General features: G+C 42.5%; 1 protein-coding gene across 1 annotated transcript in view; it reads right to left on the bottom strand.

The window, feature by feature from the left end:
- LOC137346122 (butyrophilin subfamily 3 member A1-like) overlaps positions 1-21,431 on the bottom strand; it is an 83,826-nt gene that overhangs the window by 24,439 nt on the left and 37,956 nt on the right. Inside the window, exons 5-6 of the mRNA XM_068009434.1 lie at positions 8,257-8,535; positions 6,453-6,572 (exon numbers count right to left, since the gene is read on the bottom strand). Coding sequence (XP_067865535.1) covers positions 6,453-6,572; positions 8,257-8,535 — 399 coding nt within the window. The remainder of the gene's footprint in view (positions 1-6,452; positions 6,573-8,256; positions 8,536-21,431) is intronic.

Consider the following 21,431-nt stretch of genomic DNA (forward strand, 5'->3'; position numbering starts at 1 on the left):
ATAACTAGCATTCAAAGTTCGAGTGATTTTAATGCAAGACAAAGTACAGAAATGGGAAACATGAATAGATCTTATTTACAACAGGTTCTGTAATTCTGAGGTTGTTTGTAACAAAACTAACAATAGTTTAAAGTTTACTTGTAAATGTTGACAAAGGAAAGGATTTGACCATGATCACCAACTGTTCCCCAAGTATCTAATTGAAATGAATCATAGAATCATCGAAAGTTTCAGGCACAGAAAGAGGCCACTTGACCCATCGTGTCTGTGCTGGCCGAAGAACGATCCTATTCTCATCCCACCTTCCAGCATTTGGTCTGTAGTCCTGCAGATGAGGGCACTTGAGGTGCATATCCAGACTTCTTTTGAATGAACTGAGCATCTATACCTCAACTACCCTTTCAGGCAGCGAGTTCCAGACCCCCACCACTCTCTGGGTGAAAACATTTGTCCTCATCTCCCCCTAATTTTTCTCCCAATCACTTTAAATCTATGCCCCTAGTCACTGATCTCTGCGAAGGTGAATATACCTTCACCTCCACTCTATCCAGGCCCCTCAAAATTTTGTTCATTTCAATCAGATCTCCCCTCAGCCTTCTCTGTTCCAAGTAGAACCACCCCAGCCTATCCAATCTTTCCTCATAGCTGCATTTTTCCAGTCCTTTTTTTTTGAGATTATCAATAATGTAAATTGAGTATTGAATTTATTTATCGGGTAAATAACTGCAAGTTGAAACAGGTACATTTGAACTGTTTATTTGGTCACATTTAAAATCCTGCGGGTGAAATTGATCTTGGGTGACAGATTAAATGTCGGATAGTGAATCAGCTGCCCTGTTACACTCTGTCTGACATTCCTTTCCATTGATTTGAATAAGAAGGAAAGTGATCAGAGTTTTTAAATGAGTAAATATTCCAGTGCACCAATTCCGGAGCTCTTCAGGAAACTGCGCATTCTCATCCCAGATTTACCATCTGTTACTCCCTCCAGTGGTTCTCTGATATTCACTGGAAGTGAGAAATCTACTTTACCTTCTGGATACAGAGGCAACTATAAAATAAATTCATGAATTAATATCACAGCAAAAAGATAAACCAGAGCTTCATTTGTTGTTGTTGCTCCAGATTATTTGCTTCATATTGTTTGAAATTAGCAATATGTCTAGTCTATAAAATATCAGCTTGAAATAGGTAAAGAAATAGAGTTGAGCTGTCAGGATCCTTTTACGAGAAAATTCTCAAGGTTTCATTTATCTAGAAACAAATCCCTGGAATTATTATTCCAAGATGATGACAGCTGTGCTCAGACTGGAAAGGAGCCACAGTCAGACACAGCCTTTTTTTTTCACGAATTTCATGGGATGTGGGCGTCGCTGGCTAGACCAGCATTTATAGCCCATCTCTAATGGCCCTTGAGAAGGTGGTGGTGAGCTGCCTTCTTGAACGACTGCAGTCTGTCTGGTGTAGATACACCCACAGTGCTATCAGGGAGGGAGTTCCAGGATTTTGATCCAGAGACAGTGAAGGAATGGTGATATATTTCCAAGTCAGTGTGGCTTGAAGGGGAACTTCCAGATGATGGTATCCACAAGAACACAAGAATTCGGAGCAGGAGTAGGCCATTCGGCCCATCAAGCCTATTCTGCCATTCAATAAGATCATGACTGATCTGTTTGTGGCCTCAATTCCACTTTTCTGTCTGCCCACCGCAACCCTCGACTCCCTGGTCGATTAAAAATCTGTCTAACTCAGCCTTGAGTATATTCAATGATCCAGCCTCCACTGGGGAAGAGAATTCCACAGACTCACAAACCTCTGGGAGGAAAACTTTCTCATCTCAGTCTTAAATGGGAGAGCCCTTATTTTTAAAATGTGTCCCCTAGTTCTAGACTCCCCCACAAGGAGAAACATCCTCTCAGCACCCACCCTGTCAAGTCCCCTCAGGATCTTATATGTTTCAGTAGATCACCTCTCATTCATCTAAACTCCAATGGAATCAAACCCAACCTGCTCAACCTTTCCTCACAAGATAACCCTTTCATCCCAGGAATCAGTCAAGTGAATCATCTCTGAACTGATTCCAATGTAATTATATCCTTTCTTAAATAAGGAGACCAAAACTGTGCACAGTACTCCAGATACAGTCTAACTAAGGCCTGTACAGCTGTAGCAAAAACATCCCAACTTTTATACTCAATTTCCCCTTGAAATAAATGCCAACATTCCATTTGCCTTCTTAATCACTTGCTGTACCTGCATACTAACATTTTGTGATTCATGTACCAGGACACCCAGATCCCTTTGTACCACAGAGTTCAGAAATCTCTCTCCATTCAAATAATTTCCTGCTTTTCTATTCTTCCTGCCAAAGTGAACAAGTTCACTTTTTCCCCACATTATACTCCATCTGCCAAGTTTTTGCCCACTCACTTAACCTATCTAAATCCCTTTGCAGACTCCTTATATCTCCTGACAACTCACTTTCGTACCTTTGTGTCATCAGCAAACTTAGTTAATTCAATCCCTTCATCCAAGTCACTGATAAAGTTTGTAAAATAGTTGAAGGCCCAGCTCTGATTCCTGCTGCACTCCACTAGTTACAGCTTGCCAATGCAAAAATGACCCATTTCTCCCTACTCTCTGTTTCCTGTTAGCTAACCAATCTTCTATCCATGTTAATATGTTACCCCTCTACACCATGATCTCTTATTTTGTGTCATAACCTTTGATGCAGCACCTTATCGAATGCCTTTTGGAAATCCAAGTACACCACATCTACAGGTTCCTTTTCCTCCATCTTGTTTGTTACTTCCTCAAAATACTCTAATAAATTATTCAAACATGATTTCCCTTTCACAAAACCACGTTGGCTCTGCCCGATTGTATTATGATTTTCTAAGTGCCTCGCTATTACCTTCTTAATAATGGATTCTAGTATTTTCCTTATGACAGATGTTGGGCTAACTGGTCAATAGATTCCTGCTTTGTCTCCCTCCTTCCTTGAATAGAGGAGTCACATTTGTGATTTTCCAATCCACCAGCACCTTGCCAGAATCTAGGGAATTTTGGAAGATCAATGGATCTATTATCTCTGCAGCCACTTCTTTTAAGACCCGAGGATGTAAACAATCAGGTCCATGGGACTGGTCAGCCTTTAGTTTTAATAGTTTTCCTAGTACCTTTTCTCTCATAATTGTGATTGTTTTAGGTTCCTCCCTTTCTTTTACATCTTGATTTTCAAGTATTCTTGAGATATTTTTTGTGTCTTCTACAGTGAAGACCGACACAAATTGCCTGCTCAACACTTCCACCATTTCCTTGCTTTCCATTATTAATTCCCCAGACTCACTCTAAGGGACCAATGCTCACTTTAGTTACGCTTTTCCTTTTTAAATAAGAGTAGAATCTCTTACGATCTGGCTTTACATTTCTAGTTAACTTTCTCACGTACTCTAATTTCTCCCTTGTTATGATTTTTTTAGTCATTCTTTGCTAGTTTCTAAAATCTATCCAATCTTCTGACCTACCATTAATCTTCGCAGTACACTTTTTCTTTCAATTTGATACTATCCTTAACTTCTTTAGTTAGCCACAGATGGGGCAGCCTTCTCAGAATCTTTCTTTCTCAATGGAACATATCTTTGCTGAGAGTTATGAAATATCTTCTTAAATGTCTGCCATTGCTTCTCTACTGTCCAACCTTTTAACCTAATTTCAAAGTTCACTTTAGCCAACTCTATCCTTATACCCTTGTAATTACATTTATTTAAATTTAAGACACTAGCCTTAGACCCACACTTCTCACCCTCAAACTCAATGTGAAATTCTATCATGTTAGATCACTGTTGCCTAGAGGCACAGTGGCGCAGTGGTTAGCACTGCAGCCTCACAGCTCCAGGGACCCGGGTTCGATTCTGGGCACTGCCTGTGTGGAGTTTGCAAGTTCTCCCTGTGTCTGCGTGGGTTTTCTCCGGGTGCTCCGGTTTCCTCCCACAAGCCAAAAAGACTTGCAGGTTGGTAGGTAAATTGGCCATTATAAATTGTCACTAGTATAGGTAGGTGGTAGGGAAATATAGGGACAGATGGGGATGTCTGGTAGGAATATGGGATTAGTGTAGGATTAGTATAAATGGGTGGTTGATGGTCGGCACAGACTCGGTGGGCCGAAGGGCCTGTTTCAGTGCTGTATTTCTAATCTTAATCTAAAAATCTAACTAGGAGGTTATTAATTAATCCTGTCACGTTGCACATTACCAGCTCTAAAACAGCCTGCTCCCTGGTTGGCACTAGAACGTACTGCTCTAAGAAATTGTCCCAAATACACTATGAACTCACCTTCCAGGCTACCTTTGCCAATCTGATTCATCCAATCTATATGGAGATTAAAATCACCCATGATTATTGCAGTAGCTTTCTTCCAAGCCCCCATTATTTCTTCCGTATACTCTGTCCTACAGTGTAGTTACTGTTAGGGGGCCTATAAACTACTCCCACAAGTGACTTCTTACCTTTGCTATTTCTTATCTTTACCCAAACTGTTTCTACATCTTGATCTTCCGAACTAAGGACATCGCTCACCATTGTACAAATGTCATCCTTAATTAACTGAGCTATCCCAGCACCTTTTCCAAGCTTCCTGTCCTTCCAAAATGTCAAGTACCCTTGAGTACTCAGGTCCTAGCCTTGGTCACATTGCAACCACGTCTCTGAAATGGCTATCAGTTCATACATATTTATTTCCATTTGCGCTATCAATTCATCCGTTTTGTTATGAATGTTGCATGCATTCAGATACTGAGCGTTTAATTCTGTCTTTTAACCATTCTTGCAAACTCTGGTCTTATCTGCTTCTGCATTTTCAGTTTACGCTATGTTCCTTCCAGCTACCCTTTGGTTATCATCACCCATATCACTGCTCGATTGCCTTGTCCTTTTTCCTTAAAGTATCATATCTCCCCTCACATGATCCCTACCCCCGTTATTTAGTTTAAAGCACTCTCTAGCACCCCCACTGCCCCCCAACCTAGTTCTACGACTCACCAGAACACTGGTCCCAGCATAGTTCAGGTGGAGACCGTCTGAACAGTACAGCTCCCACTTTCCCCAGTACTGGTGCCAGTGCCCCATGAATTGAAACCTATTTTTCCCACACCAATCTTTGAGCTATGCGTTTAACTCTATAAATCTTATTTACCCTAATCCAGAGATTATTACCTTTGACTTTCTGTTTTTTAATTTAGACCCCAGCTGTTCATATTGTCTATGCAGAACCTCTTTTCTAGCCCTATCTATGTCATTGGTATCCTCATGTACCACAACAACTGGATATGCCCCCTCCCACTGCAAGTTCCTCTCCAGCCCCAAGCAGATGTCCTGAACTCTGGCACCGGGCAGGCAACACAGCCTTCTGGACTCTCACTCTCGGCTGCAGAGAATTGTGTCTATCCCTCTGACTATACTACCCCCACTACCACTATATTCCTATTTACTCCCCCCATTTGAATGGTTCCCTGCACCACGGCACCATGGTCAGTTTACTCATCCACCCTGCAGCCGTCGCTTTTGCCCTTACAAGCTGCAAGGACATCAAACCTGTTGGACAATTGCAAGGGCTGAGGCTCTTCCACTACTACCTTCTCGATCCCCTTATATGCCTCACTCACAGTCACATCCGCCTGGCCCTGGCTACAATAGAAGACCCTATCCTAAGGAGTGTGACTGCTTTCTGGAACAAAGCGTCCAGGTAACTTTCCCCCTCCCTGATGCATCACAGTGTCTGTAGCTCGGCCTCCAGCTCATTCACTCTGAGCTGAAGCTCCTCGAGCTGCAAACACTTACTGCAGACGTGTTTGCTGTGGATCACACTGGTGTCCACCAATTCCCACATACTGCAGCTGTAACACATCACCTGCCCTGCCAACCTTAATTGTGTTATAATTAAATAATTAGTTAATTATTTGTTTATTAAATTTTAATTAATGCCTCTATTCTTATTAATTCAATGAATTTTTTGCTTACCCCGATTAATATTCCTTAGTTTTGAGAAGAGACAAAGAGAAAATACTCACCAACCAGTTAGAAGAGGAGCTGGGGGTGGTGTGGGATTTGGGGGTTGGGGGGGGGGGGTAGAGGAGCCGGGAATAGTGGGGAACGGGGAGTGGGGAAGAGGAGCCAGGGGTCGGGGGTAGGAGAAGAGGAGCCGGGGCAGGGAGGTAGGGGGAGGGAGAGCTGGAGAAGAAGAGGCGGGGGTCAGCGGAGGGGAAGAGGAGCTGGGGGGCTTAACTGCAATGGATGATCAACAGAACCCTGAGTGAAACATGGTTTTTATGCTATTTCTCCAGGGACTCGTCCAGTTTTCCACTGAATTTGCAGTGGGACACTGGGAGCACCTGCACGGAATATCCAGGCCTGTATCTATATTGTTATTAGTCACAGTTACACTGAGAATGTACCTTTAATGCGTCGATGTTGTTTCACATTCCAATAAATCACAACCAAAATTGCTGCAATTAGAAGACAAATGCTAACGAGCAAAGGCACAAGCCAGACAGGGACAGCAGGGAAGATATCATCTGTAAAGTAAACACCAGTGAATTAGATAATGATATTATCAGCAATATATATCATAGAAATCATTCTTTCAGAATATCCATCATTCATGAAGTGGAAAAGCCACAGTTTTTCCAGTAACTTCCTGCTGTCACTTCAGCAGGAGTCCATGAACAGACAGTAATTTGCTAATAGACTAAAGTTTACCAAATGGTCTGTTGGGGGCGGAGCCTCTGCCCACTTCAATCACTGACCCTGATATTTATTATTATTGTTGCCTCTCTAAGGGCAGGGACTCCAACATCGGCATTTTCACAGACAAAAAAATATTTTGATGTGTTCCCACTAATCTTGTTTTCTGGGATCCGGGAGTCCAGCACCCCAACACTTACCAACCTTTCTGTCCAGCTGGGAGCTCCAAATATTCCCAGAGCCAGGCAAAGCCATTTAAACTGTGGGGACTCCCCTCAACGATGCTGTGAATTTTGGTCGAGTCCAGAGCTGATGTGTCAGAACACATACAGAGATATGGCAGCCTGCAAATTTGTGGGACCTAAATTTACAAACTATATATTTGTCTAGGCCATGGTCAACAGCTAAAACCTGCAAGGTGCTTCACAGAGGCATAAATCAGACCAAAAAGGATGGTCGGTCAAAGGAGGTGGTATTGGGAAGGATGATCAAAAAGTTGGTCAAAACAATGGGTTTCATGAAAGGTCATACAGAAGGCAGAAAGTCAGAGGAGTTTAAGGAAGGAATTGCAGAGCATGGGCCCGAGGTGGCTGAGCCAAAGCTGCCAATAGTGGGGCAAAGAGAGGAAGAGTTGGGTAAATGGAAAGAGTCAGAAGAGTTCAGAGGGAGTCGTAGGGCTGGTGGTTAGCAAGATCAAAAAGAAAAACGACTTGCATTTAAATCAGGCCTTCCACAAGCTTGAGACGTGCTAAAGCTTTTTACAGCCAATGAAATACTTTTGACGTGCAGTCACTGATGTAATGTAGGAAACGCAGCAGCCAATTGGTGCACAGCAAGATCCCACAAACACCAATGAACAGTTTTTTGGTTTTGTGATGTTGTTTGAAGGATAAATATTGGCCTGGACATTAGGGAAAACTCCCCTACTCTTCTTAGAAATAGTGTTATGAGATCTTTAATGTTCACCTCAGAGGGCAGATGGGGCTATGATTTAATGCCTCACCTGAAAGACGGCATCTCTGGCAGTGCAGCACTCCCTCAGTACTGTCCTGGAGTGTCAGCCTTGATCTTTGATCCTCAAGCTCTGCTGTGGGACTTAAAACCACAACCTCCTGACTTGGGAAAGTGTCTACTAACTGAGCCACAGCTGACACACAATAGTGAACAGTGAGCTTATGAAGGCATTTAAACATGAAGATGAGAATTTTAAATCTGCGGCATTAGGGACTGGAAGCCAATGTATGTCAGTGAGGACAGAGGTGATAGGTGAGTGGGACAGAATACAGGCAACAGATTTTGGAAGAGCTGAGGGTGCAGAATGAGAAGCCAGCCAGGAGAACATTGGAAAAGTCAAGTCAAGAATGTCAACATAAACAGGCTTTATAAAAGCAAGATAAGATTGAAGTGACACCATCACATGATGGTATCTTGGGGACAGTTAAGCTTATGGGTCTGATATATGGTAGAATTTAAATCTTCTTTCCCTTTACTGATGAAACATTATAATTTACAAACCTGATATCCTGATAGTTACTTCTTGTTCTGTTTTCAACTGTCTGTTCAGTATAAGACACTTGAACCTGTTTGTTGACTGTCTTGTTACTACAATGTTGCTCTGGACATCGACAAGACCTTTAGAATCCTGGTATCTTGTTTCAGCCTGTGTTAAACTACGTCCATCCTCACCAATCCACAGTATCTCTGGTTCAGGGTACCATCCACTGGATTTACACACAAGCTCGATTCCATTTTTATGATATCCCTTCATCTGAATCCAGGGCTCACACCCCAAACCTGCAAATCAACAGTGAATAGATTAAAAAATAACAATTGTTAGGAATGACAACAACAACAACTTTTATTGCTGTACTGCTGTTAACATAGTAAAATTGCCCCAAGTACACTTTCTGTGGCCTATGAGAAATTATAATTTTGGCACGGTGGCGCAGTGGTTAGCACCACAGCCTCACAGCTCCAGGGACCCGGGTTCGATTCTGGGTACTGCCTGTGCGGAGTTTGCAAGTTCTCCCTGTGTCTGTGTGGGTTTTCGCCGGGTGCTCTGGTTTCCTCCCACATCCAAAAGACTTGCAGGTGATAGGTAAATTGGCCGTTGTAAATTGCCCCTAGTATAGGTAGGTGATAGGGAATATGGGATTACTGTAGGGTTAGTATAAATGGGTGGTTGTTGGTCGGCACAGACTCGGTGGGCCGAAGGGCCTGTTTCAGTGCTGTATCTCTAAAATAAATAAAAATTTAAAAAGATATCAAATCATGGCATTATCACATGACTTTACTGGGATTATGAACTAAATTTCATCTCAAAATATGTTTTTATAGAACAGTGACAATTAAATAATCAATGGAAATCAGATATCAGTTATGCAGACCAATTAACTCCCAGTTATGAGAGAGAGCAGAGGGCATCTGATACCCATGGAATTGTATCCCAGCGAGACATAAACATCTTGAAGAGGAGAGGAAAGGAGACAAATCGATGAAACAAAAAATCCATCTATCACTGACCAATTATACATACACTTGGGGGCTGATGATACTTATAAACCCTGGAGTAATAATTCTGGTGGTAGCAGTAGATTTTCAAACTTCTGCCTGCCATGTTCCTCCTGCTATGACCCCACTCCAAGTCCTGGGGATGGGGTTATTTATATAATAGGGTCAGGCACCTGCAATAGTTGCAGTGCTTTAGCCTGCCCACTCAGAAGACCTCTTGAGCTCTAGCAAAGCTGACTCATATTGTTTTTCAGACAGTATAAATTCAAGGGCCTCTGAGTGCTGCTTGTCTGCATGGAGTGCTGCTTAACTGTACAGTGTCAAAAAGAATTTGGTGAGTTCGGGAGTTCGGTGAGGAGTACTATAAATTAATTGAGAAAAATAAATTTCATTTAATTAATACAATAAAGCTGGCAGGGCAGGTGATGTGTCATGGCTGCAGTATGTGGGAACTCCTAGATGCCACAGTAATCCACGGTAAAAATGTCCGAAGTAAGTGTCTGCGGCTTGAGGAGCTTCAGCTTAGAGTCGATGAGCTGGAGGCCGAGCTGCAGACATTGCGATGCATCAAGGAGGGGCAAAATTACCTGGACACTTTGTTTCAGAAGGCAGTCACACCCCTTAGGATAGGATCATCTGATTTGGTCAGTGATCAGGGACAGGAGGGTGTGACTGTAAGTCAGGCAGGTAAGGGGATCGAGAAGGTGAGCGTGGAGGAGCCTCAGCCCTTGCAATTGAGCAACCAGTTTACGCTTCTTGTATGGATAAGAGTGAGGGCTGTAGTGTAGATGAGCTAACTGATTATGGCACCAATGTACAGGAAGCCATTCAAGTGAGCAGAGCAAAAAGGAATGTAGTGAGAGTAGGGGACAGTATGGTGAGAGGGATTGACACTGTTCTCTGCAGCAAAGAGCGAGAGTCCAGACAGCTGTGTTGCCTGCCTGCTGCCACGGTTCCGGACATCTGGTTAAGGCTGGAAAGGAACTTACAGTGGGAGGAGGAGGATCCAGTAGTGTGGTCCTTGTCAGTACCAATGACATAGGCAGGCCAAGGAAAGAGGTTCTGCATAGTCGGTATGAGGAGCTAGGCACCAAATTAAGATGCAGAACCTCAAAGGTAATAACCCTGGAAGTAGGGTTTTAAACGAAATAGTAGGGACAAGGGATGAAATTTAGGAAGAAGATGTGGTAAATCAAAGAGTAGAGACAAGGCAAGAGAGAAAGATATTAATATGGGAAAATATAAACAGACTGTGACAGGAACAGACAGTGAGTACAAATCTAAGAGTAAACCAGTGGATAAGGCTAAAGGTTACAAAAATAATATAAGGACAAAATTAAAGGCTCTGTATCTGAATGCACGTAGCATTTGAAACAAAACAGACGAACTGAGAGCGCAAATAGAAATAAATAAGTATGATCTGATAGCCATTACCGAGACATGACTGCAGGATGACCTAGATTGTGACCTGAATATTGAAGGGTACATGACAGTTAGGAAGGACAGGAAGCTAGGAAAAGGTGAAGGGCTGGTTCTGTTAATTAATTATGGTATTAGCACAATTGAGAGGGATGACCTAAGTTCAGGAAAAAAGGATGTAAAAGCAGTTTGGTTAGAGATGAGAAATGATAAAGGCAAGAAGTCACTTGTGGGAGTGGAGTACAGACCTCCAAACAGTAACCACATGGTAGGAGGGGTATAAAGGAAGAAATAATGGGAGTTTGTGAGAAAGGTACAGCAATAATCATGGGTGATTTTAATCAATATAGGCTGGAAAAATCAGATGGGTAAAAGGTAGCCTAAATGAGGAGTTCACAGATGTTTTCAGGATAGTTTCTTAGAACAGCAGGTTCTGGAGCCAACCAGAAAGCAGGCTACACTGGACCTGGTATTGTGCAACGAGATAGGATTAATTAATGACCTCATCAAGAAGGTGCTCCTAAGAAGCAGCGATCATAATATGATTAAATTTTACATTCAGTTTGAGTGAGAAAAAGTGGGTCTAAGACTAGCATTCTGTGGGCGGCACAGTGGCGCAGTGGTTAGCACCGCAGCCTCACAGCTCCAGGGATCCGGGTTCGATTCTGGGTACTGCCTGTGTGGAGTTTGCAAGTTCTCCCTGTGTCTGCGTGGGTTTTCTCCGGGTGCTCCGGTTTCCTCCCACAAGCCAAAAAAGACTTGCAGGTTGGTAGGTAAATTGGCCGTTATAAATTGTCATTAGTATAGGTACTATGTATATGTACAGCGAGCTCGCCACTGGTATCAGACCCACCGGCCGTCCATGTCTCCGTTATAAAGACGTCTGCAAACGCGACATGAAATCGTGTGACATTGATCACAAGTCGTGGGAGTCAGTTGCCAGCATTCGCCAGAGCTGGCGGGCAGCCATAAAGACAGGGCTAAATTGTGGCGAGTCGAAGAGACTTAGTAGTTGGCAGGAAAAAAGACAGAGGCGCAAGGGGAGAGCCAACTGTGCAACAGCCCCAACAAACAAATTTCTCTGCAGCACCTGTGGAAGAGCCTGTCACTCCAGAATTGGCCTTTATAGCCACTCCAGGCGCTGCTTCACAAACCACTGACCACCTCCAGGCGCGTATCCATTGTCTCTCGAGATAAGGAGGCCCAAAAGAAAAAGAAAAGAAAAGTATAGGTAGGTGGTAGGGAAATATAGGGACAGGTGGGGATGTTTGGTAGGAATATGGGATTAGTGTAGGATTAGTATAAATGGGTGGTTGATGTTCGGCACAGACTCGGTGGGCCGAAGGGCCTGTTTCAGTGCTGTATCTCTAATCTAATCTAATCTAAACTTAAATAAGGACAATTATGAGGGCATGAAAGCAGAGGTAGCTAAAGTGAACTGGCAAATTAGGTTAAGGGATAGGTCAAGAGAGATGCAGTGGCAGACATTAAGTGGCTATTTTAGAATACACAAAATAGATACTTTTCAACGAGAAAGAAAAATTCCAAGGGGAGGACCCACCATCCATGGTTAACTAAAAAAGTTAAAGAAATAATCAAACTGAAAGAAAAAGCATATAATTGCAGAAAGATGGGTGGCAGGTCAGAAGATTGGATAGAATATAAAAAAAGCAATGATTAAAACATTGATAAGGAGGGAAAGATTAGAGTGAGAGGAAGCTGGCTAGAAATATAAAAACAGTAAAACTTTCTATAGATTTTTTAAAAAGAAAAAAAAGAGTTAACAAAGTGAGCATTGGTCCAATAGAAACTGAGTCTGGGGAATTAAAAATTGGAAAATATGGAGATAACAGATAAATTGAACAGGTATTTAGCATTGGTCTTCACTGCAGAGGAAACAGGTAACATCCCATAATATTCATAAATCAGGAAATGGAAGGGAGGGAGGAACTCAAGAAAATTACAATCACCAGGGAAGTGGTACCAAGCAAATGGTTGGAGCTGCGGGCTGACAGGTCCCCAGGTCCTGATGGACTTCATCCTAGGGTCTTAAAAGAAGTGGCTAGTGAGATAGTTGATGCATTAGTTTTAATTTACCAAACTTCCCTGGATTCAGGGAAGGTTCCATTAGATTGGAAAACAGCGAATGTAACTCCTTTATTCAGAAAGGGAGGGAGACACAGAGCAGGAAACTAAAGGCCAGTTAGCTTAACATCTATCTTAGAGAAAGTGTTTGAAGCCATTATTAAAGACATTATAGCAGGTCAGTTAGAAAAATTCTAGGTCATCAGGCAGAGTCAACATGGTTTTGTGAAAGAGAAATCATGTTTAATCAATTTATTGGAGTTCTTTGAAGAAGTAGCATGTTGTGGATAAAGGGAAACTGGTACTTAGATTTCTAGAAGGCATTTGAAAAGGTGCCACATCAAAGGTTATTGCAGAAAATAAAACCTCATGGTGTAGAGGGTAACATTGGCATGAATAGAAGATTGGCTCGTTAACAGGAAACAGAGAGTAGACATAAATGGGTCATTTTCTGGTTGGCAAGATGTAACAAGTGGTGTACCACAGGAATCAGTGGTGGGACCTCAACTTTTTACAATTTATATAAATAAGTTGGATGAAGGAACCGAAGGTATGGTTGCCAAATCTGCTGATGGCACAAAGATAGGTAGGAAAGTAAGTTGTGAAGCGGGCATAAGGAGGCTACAAGGGATATAGATAAAGTGAGTGGGCAAAGATCTGGCAAATGGAGTATAATGTGGGAAAATGTCCATTTTGGCAGGAAGAATAAAAAAGAAGCATATTATCTAAATGGTGAGAGATTGCAGAGCTCTGAGATGCAGAGGGATCTGGGCCTCATACTGCATGAATCACATCAGGTTAGTATGCAGATACAGCAGTTCATTAGGAAAGCTAATAGAATGTTATTGTTTATTGTGAGAGGAATTGAATACAAAAGTACAGAGGTTATGCTTCAGCTATACAGGGCATTGATGAGACCACATCTGGAGTACTGTGTACAGTATTGGTCTCCTTATTTAAGGAAGGATGTAAATGCATTGAAAGCAGTTCAGAGAAGGTTTACTAGACGAATACCTGGAATGGGCAGGTTGTCTTAATGAAAAAGGTTGGACAGGCTAGGCTTGTATCCCCTGGAGTTTAGATGAGTAAGAGGTGACTTGATTGAAACATATAAGATCCTGAAGGGTCTTGAAGGGTGGATGTGGGAAGGATGTTTCCTCTGGTGGGAGAATCTAGAACTAGAGGTCACTGTTTAAAAATTAGGGGTTGCCCATTTAAGACAGAGATGAGGAGAAATCTTTTCTCTCAGAGGGTCGTGAGTCTTTGGAACTCTCTTCCTCAAAAGGTGGTGGAAGCAGAGTCTTTGAATATTTTTAAGGCAGAGGTAGATAGATTCTTGGTAAGCAAGAGGGTGAAAGATTATTGGGGGTAGGTGGGAGTGTGGAGTCCAGGTTACAATCAGATCAGCCATGATCTCGTTGAATGGCAGAGCAGGCTCGAGGGGCCGAGTGGCCTACTCCTGCTCCTAATTCGATCGTATGTTCGATTGGGAACGTTCTAATCAGGTGGCAATAACTGAGTGCAATTCAGAGCCTGATTTTTCATCATCATTGATAAATATATCTTAAGTCCATTATTGCCAATGTTCCTAGGGAAAGCAAATAGCTGGATGATGAAAGAGTATGGACACAATCGATTGGCAGTACAATATTGGTAGATCTTTCCAATTTAATGGTGCCTGGTAAAATGTTGCTGAGCTCCCAGGAGCTGCCTGTCTGATTCTGCAGGAATCCATCTCCTGCAGCAGCAGCAGCTATTTCTGATAAACTTTCCTCAACGGTGAGCTCACCAGCTCTGGCAGGAATCCTGCACACTATTTACACAATGGGCGGCACAGTGGTGCAGTGGTTAGCACCGCAGCCTCACAGCTCCAGTGACCCGGGTTCAATTCTGGGTACTGCCTGTGTGCAGTTTGCAAGTTCTCCCTGTGTCTGCGTGGGTTTCCTCCGGGTGCTCCGGTTTCCTCCCACATGCCAAAGACTTGCAGGTTGATAGGTAAATTGGCCATTAGCAATTGCCCCTCAGATAGGTAGGTGATAGGGAAATATAGGGACAGGTGGGGATGTGGTAGGAATATGGGATTAGTGTAGCATTAGTATAAATGGGTGGTTGATGGTCGGCACAGACTCAGTGGGTCGAAGGGCCTGTTTCAGTGCTGTATCTCCAAACTAAAAGGTTGACCCTGAAAATATCACCAGGATTAGTACTGGATCAGTCAGACAGCACAATGCACACCCTGTCACAATTCTATCAAGATCACTGCCTTTAATCTCAATTCATGAAGATATCAAAAAGACAAAAAGCTGAGCTAAACATGGCTGCTGGTTTCCAAAGAGCATGTCTCTAATTCCTTACGGAGTTGAGGGTTCAACTCCAGGCTTTGAGCACAAAATCTATGACGACAAATCAGTGTCATACTGAGGAAATTCTGCTGCCGTGTTTTGAAAGTTTTGATCATTTATTTTTCTCCATTGAAAGGATTTTAGGATTGAGTTGGTTTAAAAGTTGTGATTTAATACAAAGCGACTTCACCCAGGTTTAAAAAAGGCTGCTGGTTGCTGGCATTGAAGAATGGGTATTGGAGCCAGCAAGGGTGTGGAATATCAGCTCAACTCATTGTAAACTAATTCAATTGTCCAATCACAGACCCAGGATGACCCTCATTCTTTCTGGAGAAGAGTGAGAAATGTTTCCTTTATAGCCACACCTGAAAGGAGGGCCAGAGATAGTCAGTTTCACTGAGAGGCCAGCTGGTAAATCTGCTTCCTGGGGTTATTTCAAAAAGCATTTAACAATTTCTCAAGTGTCATTGGTAAGGATGCTTTAGGTTGATGGAATAGTTAACAAGCTTTCTGGGATAATGAGGAATTGGCAAGAGGACAGAACATTACAAAGAATGGAAAATACTTTCCCTGAGAAGAAGTAACCAGTGGTGTTACAACAACTTACATTTATATAGCACCTTTAATATCGTAAACCAGCCCAAGGTGCTTCACAGGAGTATAATCAGACAAAAATTGACACCAATCCAAAGATGATATTCGGACAGTCGGATAAAGAGCTGGGTTTTAAGGAAAGTCTTAAAAAGGAGAGGGAGATGAAGTGGTTTAGAAAGGGAATTCTGGAGCTTCGGGCCGAGGCAGCTGAAGGCATGGCTGTCAATGGTGGGCTGGTGAAGGAAATGGCGGGTGGCCAGAATTAGAGGACTGATGAGCTGGAGGAGATGACACAGATAGGGAGGGGTGAGGCAATGGAGGAATTTGAGGTGGTGATGAACAACCTTCTTTAACTGCAGCAGTCCATGTGGTGTAGGTATTCCTCCCACAGTGCTGATGGTGGGGGTGGGGTGGGGGGGTGAAGTTCCAGGATTTTGACCCAGCGACAGTGAAAGAATGGCGATATAGTTCCAAGTCAGGATGGTGTGTGACTTGGAGGGGAACTTGCAGATGATGGTGTTCACACCATCTGCTTGTTCTTCTCGTTGGTCGAGGTCGCAGGTTTGGAAGGTGCAGACAAAGGAGCCTTGGCAAGTTACTGCAGTGCACCTTATACATGGTATGCGTTGCTGCCACTGTGGATTGGTGGTGAAGGGAGTGAATGTTGAAGGTGGTGTATGGTGTGCCAGTCAAGTGGGCTGTTTTGTCCTGTATGGTGTTGAGCTTCTTGAGTGTTGTTGCAGCTGCACCCATCCAGGCAAGTGGAGAGCATTTCATCACATTCCTGACTTGTGCCTTGGAGATGGTGGACAGGCTTTGGTGTGACAGGAAGTGAGTTAGTGGTTTCAGAATTCCCAGTCTCTGTAGTCACAGTATTTATATGGCCACTCCAGTTCAGTTTCTGCTCACTGGTAACACCCAGGATGTTGACAGTGGGGAATTCAGTGATGGTAATGCCATTGTATGTCAAGGGGAGATGGTTGGATTCTCCCTTGCTGGAAATGGCCATTGCCTGGCACTTGTGTGGCACGCATGTAACTTTCCAACTGATCAGCCCAAGCCTGATGTTGACCAGGTCTCACTGCATATGGGCACGGACTGCTTCAGTATCGAAGGAGTCACGACTGATATTAAGCATTGTGTAATCATCATTGAACATCCCACTTCGGACCTTATGATGGAGGGAAGGTCATTGATGAAGCAGCTGAAGATGGTTGGGCCTAGGAACATGTGCAGTGAAGTCCTGGAGCTGAGATTATTGACCTCTAACAACCACAAACATCTTCCTGTGCTGGGTATGACTCCATGGAGGGTTTTCCCTGTGGTCTGATCCTATAGTTTTTTTGGGGAAGAATGCGGTGTGCCTTTAAAGCTGGAAAGGGAGCAGTACTGCTTTAAGGCAGCAAGCTCTAAAAAACTGAGTCAAAGAGAACATTCTCGTTGCCCAGGATACAGCCATTCAGGACCAGAGAACAAGAGATACATTGTTATCATTTAATTTTGAACTGGGTTATAGTGGAAACAGACTGTTCTAACTCAGAGAAACAGACAGCTGTGTGTCAGTACCTCAGAGGTGATCTCTCAGAACATTTAAACTAAAGGAAGAGAATTTAGTCTATTTATTTATTATTCTCTCTCGGAATTCTGATGTCAAGCCAGATTAATTTCTTAAAAGGAAATAACCAATTCCTTTAACTACTGAATTGGAATTGTTGAATTCATCGCTGGAAGAAAAGAATCATTTCAACTTCTGAACGAGACCACTGACTATCCTACTCTTGAAGAACCTTTTTTGCCCCCCATCGGACGGCTGTGAGGACTTCAAGCAACCTTGGACTTTTCCACATTCAGCAGGAGCATAATATGCAAGGACTCTAATTTTTCTTTTTTAAATGTTGTTTATATCTTTGTGGTGTTTAAGAATTTCATTTTTCTAATTAAACAGTTACTTTGTAGATTTAAAGACACCTGGTTTAGTTAGTTTCATTTGGAGGATAATAGATGGTACAATTTGTCTGGGTCTTTCTTTAATTTGGAAAGTTTAAAATGATATGTTAGGCGATCTGTGGAGGGATGGGAACGAATTAACAGTGCGTTTCTCCCACCACAATCAGAATCATACATTTTGGTTGGGGGTCTTGACTGGAGCGGTCGGTCAGAACATATTAATTGGGTTTGTCGTCCGGGATTTAAATCATATATTAATTGGGGGCTCGCTCAATATTGAATCATATTTAATTTGGTGGCTCATGTCTGGGATCAGAATCAGACTAATTTGGAGGGCTTGCATTTGGAATCATATTAATTACTCATTTCTGGGATAACATATTTAAAAATTGGAGTCAATTGGAAACTCTATTGTTGGGATCTAAATCTGACACCAATTACAAAGAAATTAAAAGAACCAGGCCTTTTGTATAATAAAGGTACAGTCTATACCATTGCAATGGCATTAGTGGTTCCAGCAGAATTTTTGGGAAAGCAGAATGTTTCCCTGACTGACTTGATAACTTTAACTGAGAACAAATTAAAAGAATTGGCAGTGAAATTTGGGTTGGAATAGAAATCAGGTGCCAAAAAAGCAGAGATAATTGACGATGGAGAAGAATATGAGACACAAGAAGGTAGTAGATCCGAGAGTGATGCAGTGGTATTGGCTAAGATTCAGTTAGAAATGAAAAAAACTTGAGGCAGAAAAAGAACTAAAAACTTGAGTTGGAAAGAAAAAGAGGAAAGAGGGGAAAAAAAGCAATAGCAATAAGAAAACTTGAATTGGAAGACAGGGAGAAAGAGAGGGAATTTAAGTTTAAAAACATGAAACCAAGACAAAAAAGGGTAGTTTTGAATCCAGGGAAAATTCAGGTCAGGAAGAATCTGAATTTAAATCAGGACCCAGTGAAAAGTTGTTTAAATTTATACAGGCTCTTCCTAAGTTCGAGGAAAGGGACATAGAGGCATTTTTCATATTTTTTGAAAAATAGCCAAACAGATGAAATGGCTGAAAGAAAGTTGGACACTGCTTATTCAGGTCAGGTTGGTAGGCAGAGCTCATGAAGCTTATGCTATGCTTTCTGAAGAGACTTTGTCAGATTATGAGATGGCAAAAAAGGCTATTCTTGCAGCGTATGAGTCAGTCCCTGAAGCTCAGAGTCAGAAGTTTAGGAAATTATGGAAATTGGCTGGGCAAAAATATTTAGAATTTGAGAGGGTGAAGCAAATGAATTTTGACCGTTGGATATGAGCATTAAAGATAAAAATCACATAGGAGAAACTTTGAGAATTAATTCTCTTTGAAGAGTTTAAAAACTCAATTTTTTCAGTAGTAAGAACTCATATAGATAACCTGAAAGTTTTGAAAGCTCGGTAAGCAGCAGAGATTGTGATTAAGCTAGAGATGGTGAAAAAAAGATTCACAAGCCTGGTTTGGAGGGCTTGAGTTATAAAGACAGATTGGATAGGCTGAGTCTGTTTTCCCTGGAGTGAAGGAGGCTGAGAGGGGACATGATAGAGATATATAAAATTATGAGAGGCATAGATAGGGTAGATAGCCAGAGTCTGTTTCACATGGTAGGGGTGACTAAAACTAGAGGGCAGAGATTTAAGGTGAGGGGGAGGAGGTTTAAAGGGGATCAAAGGGGTAAATTTTTCACACAAAGAATAGTGGGTATCTGGAATGAGCTGCCTGAGGAGGTGGTGGAGGCAGGAACAGTAGCGACATTTAAGAGGCATCTGGACAGGTACTTGAATGAGCAAAGCATAGAGGGATATGGAATTAATGCAGGCAGGTGGGATTAGTATAGATAGGCATTATGGTCGGCATGGACGCGGTGGGCCGAAGGGCCTGTTTCTATGCTGTATGACTCTGACTCTATTGCTGATGATTTTGAGCTTGTGAATAAGCCAACCTATTTTGTCAGTCACCCCCATAAACCCAAGAAGGATGGAAAGTGGGAGAGTGAAAGGAAGGCAAGTAGCCGGGGATAAGAAGGAACAGCTGGGAATTCCCCAGGATCACCTCCTCAGGTCAGAAAGGAAGGTGCCGAGGCTAGAAGTGAGGTTCACAAGCCAAAGCATTATCATTGCAACAAAACGGGTCATCTTTGTTCAGGATGCTGGAAATTGAAAGGTAAACCCATAGGACTTGTTGGGGTATGCAAAGCTAGTGAAGACAAAAAGACTCTGACAGAGTATAGCAGACCAGGCTATAGCTTTAACAACAGCTGTGAATGTGAAACCAGATACTAGAACTAAAAGGCATGTAGAGGTTAAGAATAAAATTCCCGAGAGTTAGAATGAATTTTTGTCAAAGGGGAGAGTAACTCCGTGTCCTGTAAGTGAGGCAGGAAAACCTATCATTATACTCAGGGGCACAGGAGCAACCCAAACACTCTGGTTGGGGAAAGATATGAGGTTTCCACCAGGGAGTACTTTGAATGCTAAAGTTTTAGTTAATGGAATTGGCGGGATGTGTATACCCGTACCTTTGTATGAAAGTACGTCGAGAGAGTGACTTAATAACTGGGATAGTTACTGTAGGTGTTGTCCACAGTTTACCAGTAAAGAGAATTGATCTACTCCTAAGAAATGATTTACCAGGATCTAAAAGTATCAGTTTCTCCTAAAATTACAAAGGAACTATGTGAAACTAAGGAAACGGAGCAATTACAGGAACAAGTTCTGGGAATATTTCCTGCACGTGTAGTTACCCGAGCAATTGCTAAACAGTATCCATTGTCAGAGATAAAAAGGGGCACCACAAATAGCTAGCCAAGCATCTGAAACCTTATTTGGGGATTTAGATAATCCAAATGAGTTGTTTAACAGATCGTCTATCATTGTAGCACAGCAAGCTGATCCAGAGATATACCGAATAGCACAGACGGCTCTGTCAGAAGCTGAGGCAAAAGGAGTTCCGGAAGGCTATTATATGACAAACGGGATTTTGAGGAGGAAATGGAGACCGCCTAATAGGCCTGCCGACAAAGACTGGACAGTTGTTGAATAGATAGTGTTACCACCTAAATATCGCCAAGGATTATTAAGGTTGGCACACGACATTCCTCTTGCAGGACATAGGGGAATTCGGAAGACCAAATCACGCATAAGCTAACATTACTACTGGCAAGGTCTTACAAAGGATGTGAGACAACTTTGTAGGACATGCCATACCTGGCAAATGGTGGGAAAAACACAACCTACCATAAAACCAGGGGATGAAGTATTAGTGTTGTTACTGTCACAGGGAGAACCAGTGAAAGCATGGTTCAGTGGCCCACATAGAGTGATCAAAAGAGTGGGTAAGGTAGATTACTTGATTGACACCCCTGATCGCCAGAAGAACCGGTTGTGTCACATCAATATGTTCAAACAATATTACCGCATGGAGGAGGATAAGCCAATAGAGTCATGTCAGGTAATTGGGACTGTTGAGAAGAAAAAGGATAGTGAGGATGGGGCAGAAGTAGGCCTGGGAAAGAGTGAACCTCCAACTATCCAATTAGCGAATACAGAATGGCTAGGAAAATTAAGCAATAGGCTTTTACACTTATAGGCAAAACTGCATGAAGTCCTAACCAGGGTTTTCACAACATTTCAAAAGGTTTGTAGGGATAAGCCATGATGTACAACCTCAGCCACACATGATGTGGGTTTAGGGGGAAACATTCCTACTGTTGAAGAACCTTTTTTTTCACCCCATTGGACAGCTGTGAGGACTGTAAGAAACCTTGGACGATTCCA

Source organism: Heterodontus francisci, chromosome 29 (genome assembly GCF_036365525.1).
Source record: "Heterodontus francisci isolate sHetFra1 chromosome 29, sHetFra1.hap1, whole genome shotgun sequence".
Lineage (NCBI taxonomy): Eukaryota > Metazoa > Chordata > Chondrichthyes > Heterodontiformes > Heterodontidae > Heterodontus > Heterodontus francisci.